General features: G+C 46.1%; 1 protein-coding gene across 7 annotated transcripts in view; it reads right to left on the bottom strand.

The window, feature by feature from the left end:
• Nucleotides 1-799: 799 nt before the first annotated feature.
• The window catches only part of ALDH18A1 (aldehyde dehydrogenase 18 family member A1), a 39,945-nt gene continuing 27,924 nt past the window's right edge, over nt 800-12,820 (bottom strand). For all 7 annotated transcript variants that reach the window (XM_053305661.1, XM_053305665.1, XM_053305660.1 and 4 more), the window contains 6 exons: nt 11,480-11,617; nt 8,638-8,833; nt 8,247-8,368; nt 3,710-3,896; nt 3,220-3,315; nt 800-1,749 (listed from right to left, as the gene is read on the bottom strand). In XM_053305661.1, coding sequence (XP_053161636.1) covers nt 1,568-1,749; nt 3,220-3,315; nt 3,710-3,896; nt 8,247-8,368; nt 8,638-8,833; nt 11,480-11,617 — 921 coding nt within the window. In that variant the 3' untranslated portion in view covers nt 800-1,567. The remainder of the gene's footprint in view (nt 1,750-3,219; nt 3,316-3,709; nt 3,897-8,246; nt 8,369-8,637; nt 8,834-11,479; nt 11,618-12,820) is intronic.

Genomic DNA, 12,820 nt, shown 5'->3' with positions numbered 1-12,820 from the left:
AAGGTAAAATCTGGAAAAGAGGAGTTTCCATGAGAGTTGCAGGGGAAAGGGGAAGGTAGGAACGTTCCCTGCATCCTGTAACCAGTCATATCATATTCCCCACCCTCTTAGTCTTCTCTTCTCCAGGCTAAACATATGCAGCTCCTTCAACCCTGCTAACCTGGCAAAGAGGCACCTTTTAATGTGGTGATTCTCTTTATTTAGCAGGGGGAGAGTAACTGGCCCTACCCACCCCCAGCACAGGACCTCCAGTGACTGTTGCTGGTGTCTATCTTATGTTCCTTTTAGATTGTAAGCCCTTTGGGGACAGGGATCCATCTTATTTATTTATTATTTCTCTTTATAGACCGCCCTGAGCCATTTTTGGAAGGGCGGTATAGAAATCGAATAAATAATAAAATAATAATAACCATTCCTCACAGGACTTGGTTTTCAACTTCTCTCACAATTTTTGCTGCCCTTCTATGAACTTGTTCCAGTTTACCAATGTGTCCTTAATGCAAGACCAAGATTTGGACATAGTATTTCAAGCGAGGTCTGACAATTTCAGAACAGAGTGGAACGATTACTTTTTGTGTCAATGCAGCCCAAGATTATGGGCCTGAAGGACTTAAAAAAGCATTTAAGGCATTCTGCACTCTAAAAAACCTGTATAACAGCACGTAAGGGCATCGCTAGATCAGTGAAAGGCGTGTACAGCCACACTGCAGGATGCATCAGCACTACATATACAGAGATGTACTCATGACTGGACACAGAACTTGCATTATCACTGTCAACAAAACTGTAGAATCTAGAATCATATTGCAAGGGAGTTTTATTCTGAAAACCAGGGAGTTTGAAAAATATTTTCCGTTTCTCAAGGGAAATAAAATTCCATATAAAATGCATGAACAAAAATATTTGGTACAAATATTCATAAAAGGGTCATGATAGCCTCATAGTTATATAACTGTGATCCCAGGCCACCCCATCAACCAGCAATTAAAGGAAACAGCATGAAAAATGTTGCTTGGATAGAGCCCATTCATCATGTACCTGGAATATTTATTAAGCTGATTCATCATTTTAAATAAGACGTACTGGTAAAGCTGAACTTTCATCTTCTAAATCTCCAAAGAAAGCAGAAAGATCAAGAATCTCTACCCAAGGTTTTCTCAAAACAAAAAAGTGTCGGGGGGGGGGAGTGCTAGCAATGTTCGGAATGGAAGAAGAGGTGTCCAGATCAATAAATAAGTCCACTACTGAACCCCAAACTCCCCACTTTCTGGAGCAAGGTAAGGACAGGCAGAGTTCTTTCTCCTGTGCTGCAAGAACAAGGTTCTGTTACCAGGCAAGGGAGCTTCGAACATCGGCACCTGCATTTACACAATGCAGTAAGAGTGGGAGAAAGAACTCAAGCACAAAAGCCAGCCTGTGTGTCGCCATGTTAACTGAGCAACTGAGTACTCAGAAAGCCTAGAGTACAGGAATGGTGCATGTCTGGAAGGAAAGGTCCATCTCCTTTGCCAGACTAGTTCTGAAACTGTAACAGCCTCCATAAACTCCACACTCTCCACTTGGGTGTTCAGTTGGTGTGCCTGTGCGGGAGGGGAAGATTTTCATGAAGGTACTTCATACTTCCTTGCTCGGAGAAGTCAGAAACAATGTGGTTTTCCCCTCGCAGCAGCCATTTTGTGGTCAATAGCCCCTCGATGCCCACTGGCCCACGGGCATGGATCCGCGAGGTGCTGATGCCAACCTCTGCACCTGCATGGGCAAAAGGAAAGAATTAGATGCAAGGGGTAAAGAGCTGCAGACTCTTTATTGCACCCTAGCTGCTGGCTTGCCAGTTTGTCCCTTCCTTCTTCAGCTTTCCTTCTGTACTAGCTGACCCCGCACAGAGCATCTGTACACGAGTTGGGGCCAAACTGGTTTTAAAACTGCTATTAAAACTTTTAAACTTGCCGCTTGCCCATTTGCTCTCCCCCCCCCACCAACCTTCAGCCCCAGCTTGCTCTCCCCCCCCGAACATCTGTGTGCTTTCTCCGTATTTCTCTACCCTGCCACCCATCCAGGTCCTTGCGCCGCCTCCCCCCCGCCCCAGCCACTCCATCCTTCGGGATGGCATCAGAGGCGACAAAATCTCTTTCCTCACGGCCCCACCTCCCCCCCCGCTCTATGCCACCCCATAGCGGTGGGGAGGACGGGCAACTATGGGACACTGACAGGCTCGCACTCGGTTTTCGGCAGGGTGAAGGAAGGCCCCCTCACTTGTCCTTCCTCCCACTCAACTCCCCCCTGCCGTTCAGCCTCCCTCCCTTTGCTCTCCCCCCTCGTGCCCATTGTTTCCCTTCCCTGCTCGGCCTTCCCTCCCCCCACCTTAAGCCACCCTATGGGCGGCGGGGAGGACGGGCAATCACAGGGTGCTGGCGTTGGAGATAGCGGCAATAGCTCCTTCAACAGGCCCACCAGTTGTACGGGCATGCTCCGCCCCTGGTTTTTCGGGCCCATCACCACCGCCTTGCCCACCTGGAGGCCAGCTCCTCTGCCAAGGCCCGCCACTACCGCCTCCTCCTCCTCACCGCCGCCATTATTTCTGCCTGCCGCCTCCTCCTCACCACCACCATTATTTCTTGCCGCCTCCTCCCAACCGGCAGGGCTTCACCCACCACCGCCTCCTCCTCCTCCGGCCACCTGCCTCTCCGCCGCCATTATTTTTCTCCACCACAGGGCATACTGGGGAGACCCCCGGAGCTGGGAGGCGGCTTTTCGCGAAGCCGCAACACGGCTACTCACGATTTAAAAAACCAGGTTTGTGGAGCGCTCGCTCTGCAAACTTGGTTTTGGGGCAGGGGTTCTTGAGCGGGTTACCCGCTCCAGAACCACCGGGCTCGCAGCCGAGCCCAGTGGTTCTGACGATCTGCAAAAATTGGGCTAGGCTCTCCTAGCCCAATTTTTGCAGATCATGGGAATAGCCCCAGTGTTTAACTTAAAAAAAAAATTAAAAAAAGCAACAAGGCCAAACAGTGCATGGACCATAACATATTGTTTGGTCTTCCATCTCTCCTGAAACATGGCCGGACTGCACTCATTTTAAACGACTTTCTACAATCCTAAAAGCTTTAACAGGCCCCAAGCTAACCTCCCTAGATAGTCTGAAAACAATGGGGAACACCTATCAAAAGACAGCCAAGCCCCTCCTCTCCTAGCTTCAGAGAACTCAGAAGGTCCCCTTACCTAGGCCGAAGCGATAACCATCCGAGAAGCGGGTGCTGGCATTCCAGAACACACAGGCGCTATCCAAGTGTTGGAGGAAGAACTCTGCTGTTTTTTCTGGGGAAGACAAAAGAGAAGCACACAATTTTCCATATCTTACAAGAGAATTGTACCAAATAAGGAGCACAGCACTCATCAACATCAACAACATCAACAACAAAGTATTATGAAGGAGAGAACAAACATCAAAAAGCAGCACTGCCATTCTAACTCCTGCTGAGTGTGGCAGCTTCCCAAACAAGATAGCCGAGAGGCTCCCACAACCTATAAGATAGCCTACTTTGAACTTCAGCTGGCACAACCAGAGAATCCCTCATATGCGGTTTAACTCACTTAGAGCAGGGGTCCCCACATGGTGTTGGACTACTATTCCCAAAGGCCACTGTGGCTGGGAATGACGGGAGTTAGAGTCCAACAGGATCTGAGAGTCCCTGGTGGAGTGGCCGCTCACCGTTCTCTGTGATAATGACATCCGTGTGGGAACTCCCATATCTGTGGATATGGTCAATAGCATCCTGTGCACTGTCCACCACTTCAATGCAGCATTCCAGATCCCCATATTCTGTGCGGAGAGATTTCACCTCTGAAGGGCTGAATGTCAGGTACGAGGCAAATTTGGGGCCAGCATGGATTTTCACCTGTTGGAAGACAAAAGACAGCATTTCCAAGCATTTATTTGCATCTTCCATGCAAAGAGAGAGGCCATCTAGTGTGCTGTTGTCGCCTGTGTGCTTTTGTGTAGAACTATCCTCGCCCTCACTTTGGGGACAAATGTGAAGAGTGGGGCTTGTCATAGTGAGTATGAATTGCCCCCTTTGCTAAGCCGGGTTTGCCTTGGCTTGCATTGGACTACAGGTGAGCACCATCTGCTATAAGATATTCTCCTGAGGGGATTTTATTTATTTATTTTATTTATTTTTACATTTCTATACCGCCTTTCGTTAAAAGAAAACCCCAAGGCGGTTTACAAAAATTAAAACATACAATAAAAGCAATAAAAACATCAAGCAATAAAAACATATAAAACAAGCATAAAAACAAGACAACAGATAACAGATAATGGGGATGGGGATAATAGGGATGGGGCCACAGCTCAGTGGTAGAGCATGAGCTTCACCTGCAGAAGGTCCCAGGTTCAATCTCTGACTTCTCCAGGTAGAGCAAGGAAAGCCTTTTGCCTAAAACCTTGGAGCATGGGCATAACTACTATTAGGTAAGGGGAGACATCTCAGGGCCTGCTGCCTCAAGGGGTCCCCCAGAGACATGTCACATGACTCCCCATTGCCCCCTTGCCCAGCCTCAAGGCCCCCTCAGCCAGTCCCCCTTGCCCCATTCGCCGTCTCTCCTGCTTTTCCTGGCCGGCATTCTAAGCAGCCTGAAAGCTGCTAGAGCACCTTCTCTCTCTGCCTCTCAGCTGATTGGCTGGTGGGCAGGGCTTCCAGAGAGGCCTATGCATAGGCCTCGCTGAAGCCTGAAGCTCTCCAGACAGCAAGCAAGCAAGGAAGGAGGCAGGCAGAGTGGCCAGCACTGGCTGCTCTTACCCACCACAGTTCTCTGCAGACCCTCTGCCCAGCCCAGTCAGCCCAGCCTTTGCCAGTAATGGAGGTAAAATGTGAATTCCTTTTTGTGGTTACCCCCCCCACACACACACACTATATAGGGATCTGCTTGCCATAGGGCTTTGATATGTTGGGGGTGGAGAGACTAAGAAGTCTCTGAATATTTAATCTGAAACAGATTGGAAAATTTGCTGGCTTTTTTTTTAACTATCTAAAAAGTCCTATAAGAGGCTTGTTTCATGGCAGAAAATTACAAAAACTTCTGGAACAAACAATATTATATTTATATTTTTCATTCATTCATTTATAAATGCACTTATGTTCAAGTTGTTTTGCATCCCAGAAGGTCTGAGTGAGATCTGTGAAGCATGTGTTGTGCTTTTATTTTTTCTTTCTTTCTTTCTTACATTTAATATCTCGCTCTTCCTCCAAGGAGCCCAGAGCAGTGTACTACATACTTAAGTTCCTTCTCACAACAACCCTGTGAAGTAGGTTAGGCTGAGAGTGAAGTGACTGGCCCAGTCACCCAGAAAGTATCATGGCTGAATGGGGATTTAAATTTGGGTCTCCTCGGTCCTAGTCTAGCACTCTAACCACTACACCACACTGGCTGGTTGGACATGTCCAAAAACCTCACTCACACTATTTACACTGTATGTCATCAGTCAGTATGATTCTGTAATGATATGAAATGTTAAGGAGGCCCTGCACATGCTGATTTGCCCCCCAGCCCCGCACCCCACTAGGGATGACCCTGCTTCTGAGCACCTGCAGAGAGTGGTTTTTATCTCAGTACAGTGAGACCCCAAAACCAGCCCTACTTCCACATTGGGGAGCATGGAGAATGGCTCTTAGGACAGACTAGGGAGTAACTTCAGGAGCTCCCTGAGCCCCGACAAGTTTCATCTATCTTAAAATTTTACCAAGAAGAGGCAGATTCCTCATCCCCCCCCCCCGCCACTCTCTTTCTCCTGAGGAATGGTGCTAATTCTTTCTCTTTTCTCTATTTCTCCCCACCTATGTTCCTTGCTTCAGTTGGACTTACTGGTCTCCTATAGGGAGAAAATATGCTGGGAGAACAAATTAGTTTGGTTTACATCCTTGAGCATGTGCAATCCTATATGCACTTCCCAGGGAAGGATCTCAGACAGTTGAATGCAATAGAGTTTATTTTTTAAATAGGTATGCTTTCCTTGCTCGTAAGTCCTTAAGATTTCAATGAAATGTACTTCCAGCTAAATGTGGTTAGATTTGCTGCCTGAGGCTACAATTCTCCAAACACTTATCTGGGACTTTTACAGACAGCAGGCTTTACTACAAGTTTACTGGGAGCCTTTACTATGAAATTGAAGTTGTTCCAAAGAACCAACGCAAAATAGTGGATTTTTTTTTTTACTCCAGATATAAATCAGGCTACACTCTAACGAGCAGTGAAAAACCTGAATTGCGTGTGAACTGCTCCCCAATAACTTGCAGGGACTTCAGGATAAATCTGGCCAACATATGAATGCAGCACCTCCATTCTAGAGGAGATGTGTGTTAAAGGGCTTTAAAAGTCCCGTGTGAAAAACCTCCTGAAACCAAACTTGACTGAATTTGTTCAGAATTCTGAGAAAACATACATAGGTTCACACTGCATGGTTGAAAGTCTCCTTTGCTAATCTGCAGCGAGGGGCCCATTTTAATAATTAGTGTTTCTAGTGTGTTCTGGGCATTAAAAGTAGCACAAATATATAATATTCAGTGTATATCACTATATATTGTGAAGTGTGCATGTGCGTATTCAGTGAAATGTATTTCCAGGCAGCATATTTATTTTGAAATATCAGCCTTAAATCCTTGGGGACCTGTGGTGTGCGGAGAGCCTGGACTTTGAGGGGAGGTGGGCATTATAAAATCTTTTCTCTGGGCCCACTCCAACCTTGTTACGCCCTGCCTTGGAGAGCTGCTGCTGTCAGTGTAGACAGCACTGAGCTAGATGGACCGATATTCTGACTCAGTATAAGGCAGATTCCAGTGAAAAGTGTGCTGTGGCAGCTTTTCTAGCACTCCCCTTATAATAGCCTACTGGAGGTAGGCTATCCTGTTTTATGGACCTGCAGCAACTCAACAGCTCAGTTTCTTTAAATCTTTTTCAAAAGGACCAGACTCTGCGCTAGTGGAGGAGCATGAATGTGCCAAATCCTCTTTCAAGCACACCAGTTTTGGCAAGTAACCATCCTCTCTCTTCAGATTCCATCCATTCCTGCTGCAGAAGATTAGCTAGCAGTTGCCCCAGGAAGCATGGAACCTGGTGGCCTCAACAGAAACCTGCTTTCCAAATATTTGTCTTCTATGGGTCCCCATCTAGGGAGAGGCACAGGTTAGGGATGTGCACAAACTAGTGCGTGCACTCCCAGGAGATGGGGGAGGTTCCTTTAAGGGGCAGGGAGGGTGCCCTTACCTGCCCCACTACTTTTCCCCTGCTGACACTCTCCCCAAAAGCGTTGGTGCGGGGCTGCAGTGTACCTTCTTGCAGCCCCGGTGAACGTCACCACGCAAATAGCTGACATGTGTGTGCCGTGCGCATGCGCATCAGCCATTTGCATGATGACATTCACCGGGGCTGCAAGACGGTACACTGCAGCCCCACACCAACACTTTTGGGGAGAGTGCCAGCGGGGGGAAAGCGGCAGGGCAGGTAAGAGCACCCTGCCTGCCCCTCAAAAAGGAGCCCCACTGCCTCCAAACCAGCTCAAACGCCAGACTTTTGAACAGGGACGTAGCAAGGTTGGAGTAGGCCCAGAGACAAGATTTTAAAATTATTAAAATGCCCCCCCCCGAAGCTCAGCTCATGAAGTAAAGCAATCTTAAATGAGGCTGAACAGTGGCAACAAAAAGCATAGTTTTATCTATCTATCTATCTCCTATGTGCCACAACAGAACATCATCCTAAATTTTTTTTTAAAGGTTTTGTAAATTGTGGACGATGGAAGTCATTTCATGGTACTAGAGAAAGACATGCTGTTCTGGTAGCTCCAGGTCTTAACACTCACATCTGTTTCAGAGGATGAATAAAACTGAAGGAAGCCCAGGCGGGTGCGCGGCTGGGGGATTCAGTCAGGTGACTTGCCTCAGGGGGGCCCCCCAAGGCAGTGGGCCCCCAGACAGCTGTCTCCCCTTGCCCTATTATAGTTATGCCCCTGATACTCCACTAACTAGTGAACTTGCCTCTAGGTGCAATGTATTTGCAGTCAAGCCACACACTAGTCTTAAACAACGAAAAAATAATACCACTGTGCCAAGAAATCTATACCCTGCAGTGCATGTGAAAATTCCTTAAGGTCAGTACCTGTAGCATCCCTCTTTAGTTGTTATCCCACTGCACAAGTACTTTGCCAGCCAGTCTCTCTCACACTGAAGCCACCTGAAGCAGCCATCTTAACTCACCTGTTCTACACGCAACATGTCAATGATTTGGTCAAACACTGGCGTCCTCAGCAAGTCCCGATGGATTAGCAGTGTCTCCAGTGCATTGCAGGCTGCAGGATATTCACATTTCGAGTCTCTCACTGGGTGAAAGACAAACAATTGGTTACTCACAATGGCATGTGACAAAGATGCTCTAGAGCAGAGGTTCTCAAACGTGGGGCCTCAGATATTGTCTGACTCCAACTCCCATCATGCCCCAACCACAATGGCCAAACAATATCCGGGGACCCAAGTTTGAGAATCTCTGCTCTAGAGCATCCAAAAAAAGTAGATTAATGAAGACTCTGTTGGCTATTCATGCCCACAACTCAGCCCAACACCTTTGGAAAGAAAATTTCTGCCCTCTCACCTATTCTAGTGACTTTCTCAACACTGGCCTCCAAGTCCACATACACATGGCAAATCCCTTCACTGTGCCCCATCACTGGGATTCCTTTAGCAGCTTTCTGGATATCCCGAACCAACTGAGATGAGCCACGGGGGATGATCAAATCTATCAGCTTGTCCAAGTGGCAGAGGTCTTCGACTTCCTCCCTGGTATTCACCTGTATAGACCATTTACAACATTTGTCTTTAAAACAGAAGTAGGTTGCATGAATAAGAAGCATGGGGTAGAAGAGTGAAGAACAGTATGGGGCAAGGCACAGAATGTACTCCCATGAGCAGGAAAGTGGCCAGTTGTTTCAAGTAAGCTTGTGTGTACAGCTGAGGATAAGTAGCTGGTACTCTAGGGCAGGGATTCTCAACATTGGGTCCCCAGATGTTATTGGACTTCAACTCCCATAATCCCCAACCAAAGGCCACTGGGGCTGGGGATTATGGGAGCTGAAGTCCAATAACATCTGGGGACCCAATGGTTAAGAATCCATGCTCTAGAGCACTGGAACGCTAGAGCAAAGCCACCTAATGATGCAGTGGGGAAGTAACTTGCCTAGGGAACAAGAGGTTGCCAGTTTGAATCCCTGCTGGTATGTTTCCCAGACTATGGGAAACACCTATATCGGGCAGCAACGATATAAGAAGATGCTGAAAGGCATCATACTGTGCGGGAGATGGCAATGGTAAGCCCCTTCTGTATTCTACCAAAGAAAACCACAGGGCTCTGTGGTCACCAGGAGTCGACACCAACTCGACGGCACAACTCTAGAGCAGGGCTTCCCAACCTGTAGGCCTCCAGACGTTGCTGAACTACAGCTCCCACCACCCCTAGCTATATTGTAGTGGGGGGTGATGGGAGTTGTAGTTCAGCAACGTCTGGAGTACCACAAGTTGGGAACCCTGCTCTAGAGTAGCGATTCCTAACTGGGATGCCACAGCACAGGCACTGGCTGGCGCACCACCCTGACTTCCTTCAAGTGAACTCCAAAAGCAGTTTAAATTGCCTGCTTTTGGAGCTGACCTGCTCCCCTTGGTAGAGGTTCTACCAAGGTGGTATTACTCCACTGAGAACAGTCAACATGTGCTAACAGCCGTGTGGATAAAACATTAAAAGTTATAAGAGATTTTGGAAATGATGTTAACCAGGAATAGAATACCAGACTTCATTAGGCACCACTTTGGGAACCACAACCTTTTCTTTATATTGTTTGTGTCACTGATGAAGGCCCTGTGAAGGCCAAAACACATATGGCTATATTGGATATAGAAGAACATTTTTTCTTGTGTGGCCAATAGTTGATTTCAATCTTCTACAAGATTTGAAGCTTGCATCTTTATCTCATTTAAAGTTGGCTGGACTTTTCATCTATCCATACAGGACATCCAAAAATCCAGAAGCGCATCTTGTGAAGTTGCAAGTTGCAGTATTTCCTATGCACTCACTTTGGTGACTTCAGTAGTGAGGCTGATTTTGAATGTTCATCAAATTATTATTTGTTCCAAACTTACGATATGGATACTTACTATCTCTTATACATACATTGTTTCTACTGATATTTTAACTGAGGTTCTTTATTAATTGTTTTCTTTATATGAACTTTCTACTGATGCTTAAAGCATCAGTACTCCTATCACTTACAGGCTTTATAGTCTTAAGATCCATGCATACTTTTAAATCATAATCTTTTAGGCCACTATATTGTGGTGGGTTCTTTTTTGGTTCATTTGTATATTTGGTTGAATTCATTTTAGGTCCTTTTTAGATCTGCAGCTGGAGGAGGAAAGCATCAAAAATAAATAAATATAAGTTGTGAGGAAGCTTTGCCACTACCAAAACAACAACAACAACAACAACAACAACAAAGTGTGTCTGTGTTGAGGGGCAGTGTCTCCCCCCCCCCTTTTTTTTTAATGTAAGCATGCTTTGGGATGAGAAAAGTCAAGAAACACTTCTCTAGAGAAGGCCAGAAACATGGCAAAGAGCACAGGGCATAATTACAGGAGCAAGTAGTCTGGAAGAGTCCCAAATGGACACGTAAGCATCTCAGGGACATTTGGAACAAAGGCTTATGTTGGACTTCAGGCTCGCCTAGGAAACCCCAGCTGCAGGCGTCCATCTCCCTTCCAACCCTGTCTGCTGCAAGTCCACATGAGGGAGAGTGGTGGGGGAGACGCAAAGATGAGTGAAGACACAGGCACTGTAAGCTCCTGTTCTGGAGTGAGACAGGGCAGAAGAGTGGAAGGCAAAGGAGCTTCTCCTATTATGGCAAGAAAGAAGCTGAATGCTAATTGGCCCTGTCTGAGGAGCAGGTGGGAGGAGCAACCCATCGTTGGACATACTCCCCCACTGGAAGGAGAATGGTCATTTCTAGGATCCTTGCCTAGCTGAAAAGAATTGTCTGTGCTGCACAAACCCAAGTGGGGGGAAACCAACTAGGCTGCTTTGGGCACTCCTCACAAGAAGAGACGTGACCTTCAAGTTGGTACTAAAGAAGATATATAAGAGGCCCACCACTATTCAATTTAAAAAAAAAAAACACCCCTTCCCCAGCAGCAATGAACAACAGTGTCAGATTCTCACAGAAAACGGTTTTGCTGAAATTCTTTCTGCAAGAGCTTCTCTCTCAGACATCATTATTCACTGCCCCAAAGAAACAACATTTTAAAAATGAAAACTCACTGGGTGTTTTAATTGTCTTGAAAAATAAATATGATGTTGACACCAGCTTGAGCTTTGCCTCTCTTCTTGCATTTGTTTTGTTTTTTGCACCTTGGTGCTGCCTTTCCCACCCTTTTTACTCCTAGGTTCTCACCAGCTGCACTGCATCCTTCACACCATGGATGGAAAGCGCTTCCTGAGTCAGATGGTGAAGAATTTGATTGCTGTGCAATGCCTCCTTCCCTCCTTTAAGCAAGAGACCATTTCCACTGGCAATAGCCAAAGCTGATACCTGCCAAAAAGAGAGAGCAAAAGAAGGACTAGCATTAGAGAGCACATCTTCAACCACAGCAGCGTTCTAACCTAATAGAATATGTTTGCTGTGTTGCAAACCCATTTGGATTGTGTTTGTATTGATTTTCAAATACATGTTACAATGCCCTATATACCACTGTCATTTTCTAATCTTCATTTATCTTTTCTTCTCCCTCTCCATTCTTGTCCCCCAACCTTCTGTTTCAACTATACAAGACTGCATGGGTCATGATTCAACCAAGTTCAGCATCTGGCTCGGAAACATATATATATTCACCAAAAGTCAACCAGAAGAGCATGGGGAGGAAATAAAGATGAAGTTTATTCATAGCAATTATGTGAGCGTTATCACAGAACAAAGTGTTGCATCTCCTTTCCTATGCAGAAATTTCATTTTGGCTGCCAGAAAGAAAATGCTGTATCTATTTGGCCTTCCAAGATCTCAATACTGTGCATTTTGGAACTAGTGCTATTTGATAAACCCCTGCATTCTGGAAGGGTCTGAACTGCAGGGAGGGAACTAAGATATTTAGGTAGACTACCAAGGAGTGCCTATAAGTACGCCTGCTGTGAGCTCCTGGTCAAAATTTATGCAAGGCTGCATAGGTCCAAGGTCTACACAGGCTGCAATTCTCAAATCATTTATTCCTAATCCCGTCCTACTGGCTTAAACAAGACCACTGCAGTGTCATTGCTATGAAGGTCTGTGAATCAGAATGCTTTAGAGCAGACCTTGGTAAATTTTCTTTGGATCAGGGAGCCAGCCCAAAGATTTAAGAGCCAGACAATGGACACTTGACAAAAATAACTGGACATCGTGTCAGACTTTGTGGAAGGGGAGGGTAAATGGGCTTCCCTTGATCTCTTTTACAGGTACTGGACTTAGAACAGAAACAGAGCTGCCTGGGACATTTGAAGTCTTTGTTAAATAACTCTGCCTCTGAATATCCTAGTCTAGGCACCACAGTTAAATGTCTAGAAGCCTGGTGCCTGGGATTTGTCAAATCCTGCTTTAGAGCTCAGTCCTGTTTCTTGCAGAAATGGTAAGGAAGTGGCTTTCTGCATAACCTTGGATGGTGATGCAAAAGGAAGACAGAATATACAAAATAAAGTTAAAAAGTAGTTGCATCAATCTGTTTCAAAACATCCTTCACCAATACCAATGAATCCACCATGCAGA

The sequence above is a fragment of the Hemicordylus capensis genome, chromosome 3 (assembly GCF_027244095.1).
Source record: "Hemicordylus capensis ecotype Gifberg chromosome 3, rHemCap1.1.pri, whole genome shotgun sequence".
Taxonomy (NCBI): domain Eukaryota; kingdom Metazoa; phylum Chordata; class Lepidosauria; order Squamata; family Cordylidae; genus Hemicordylus; species Hemicordylus capensis.
Note: the sequence above shows the minus strand (reverse complement) of the source record. Positions and strands in the feature narration are given on the sequence as shown.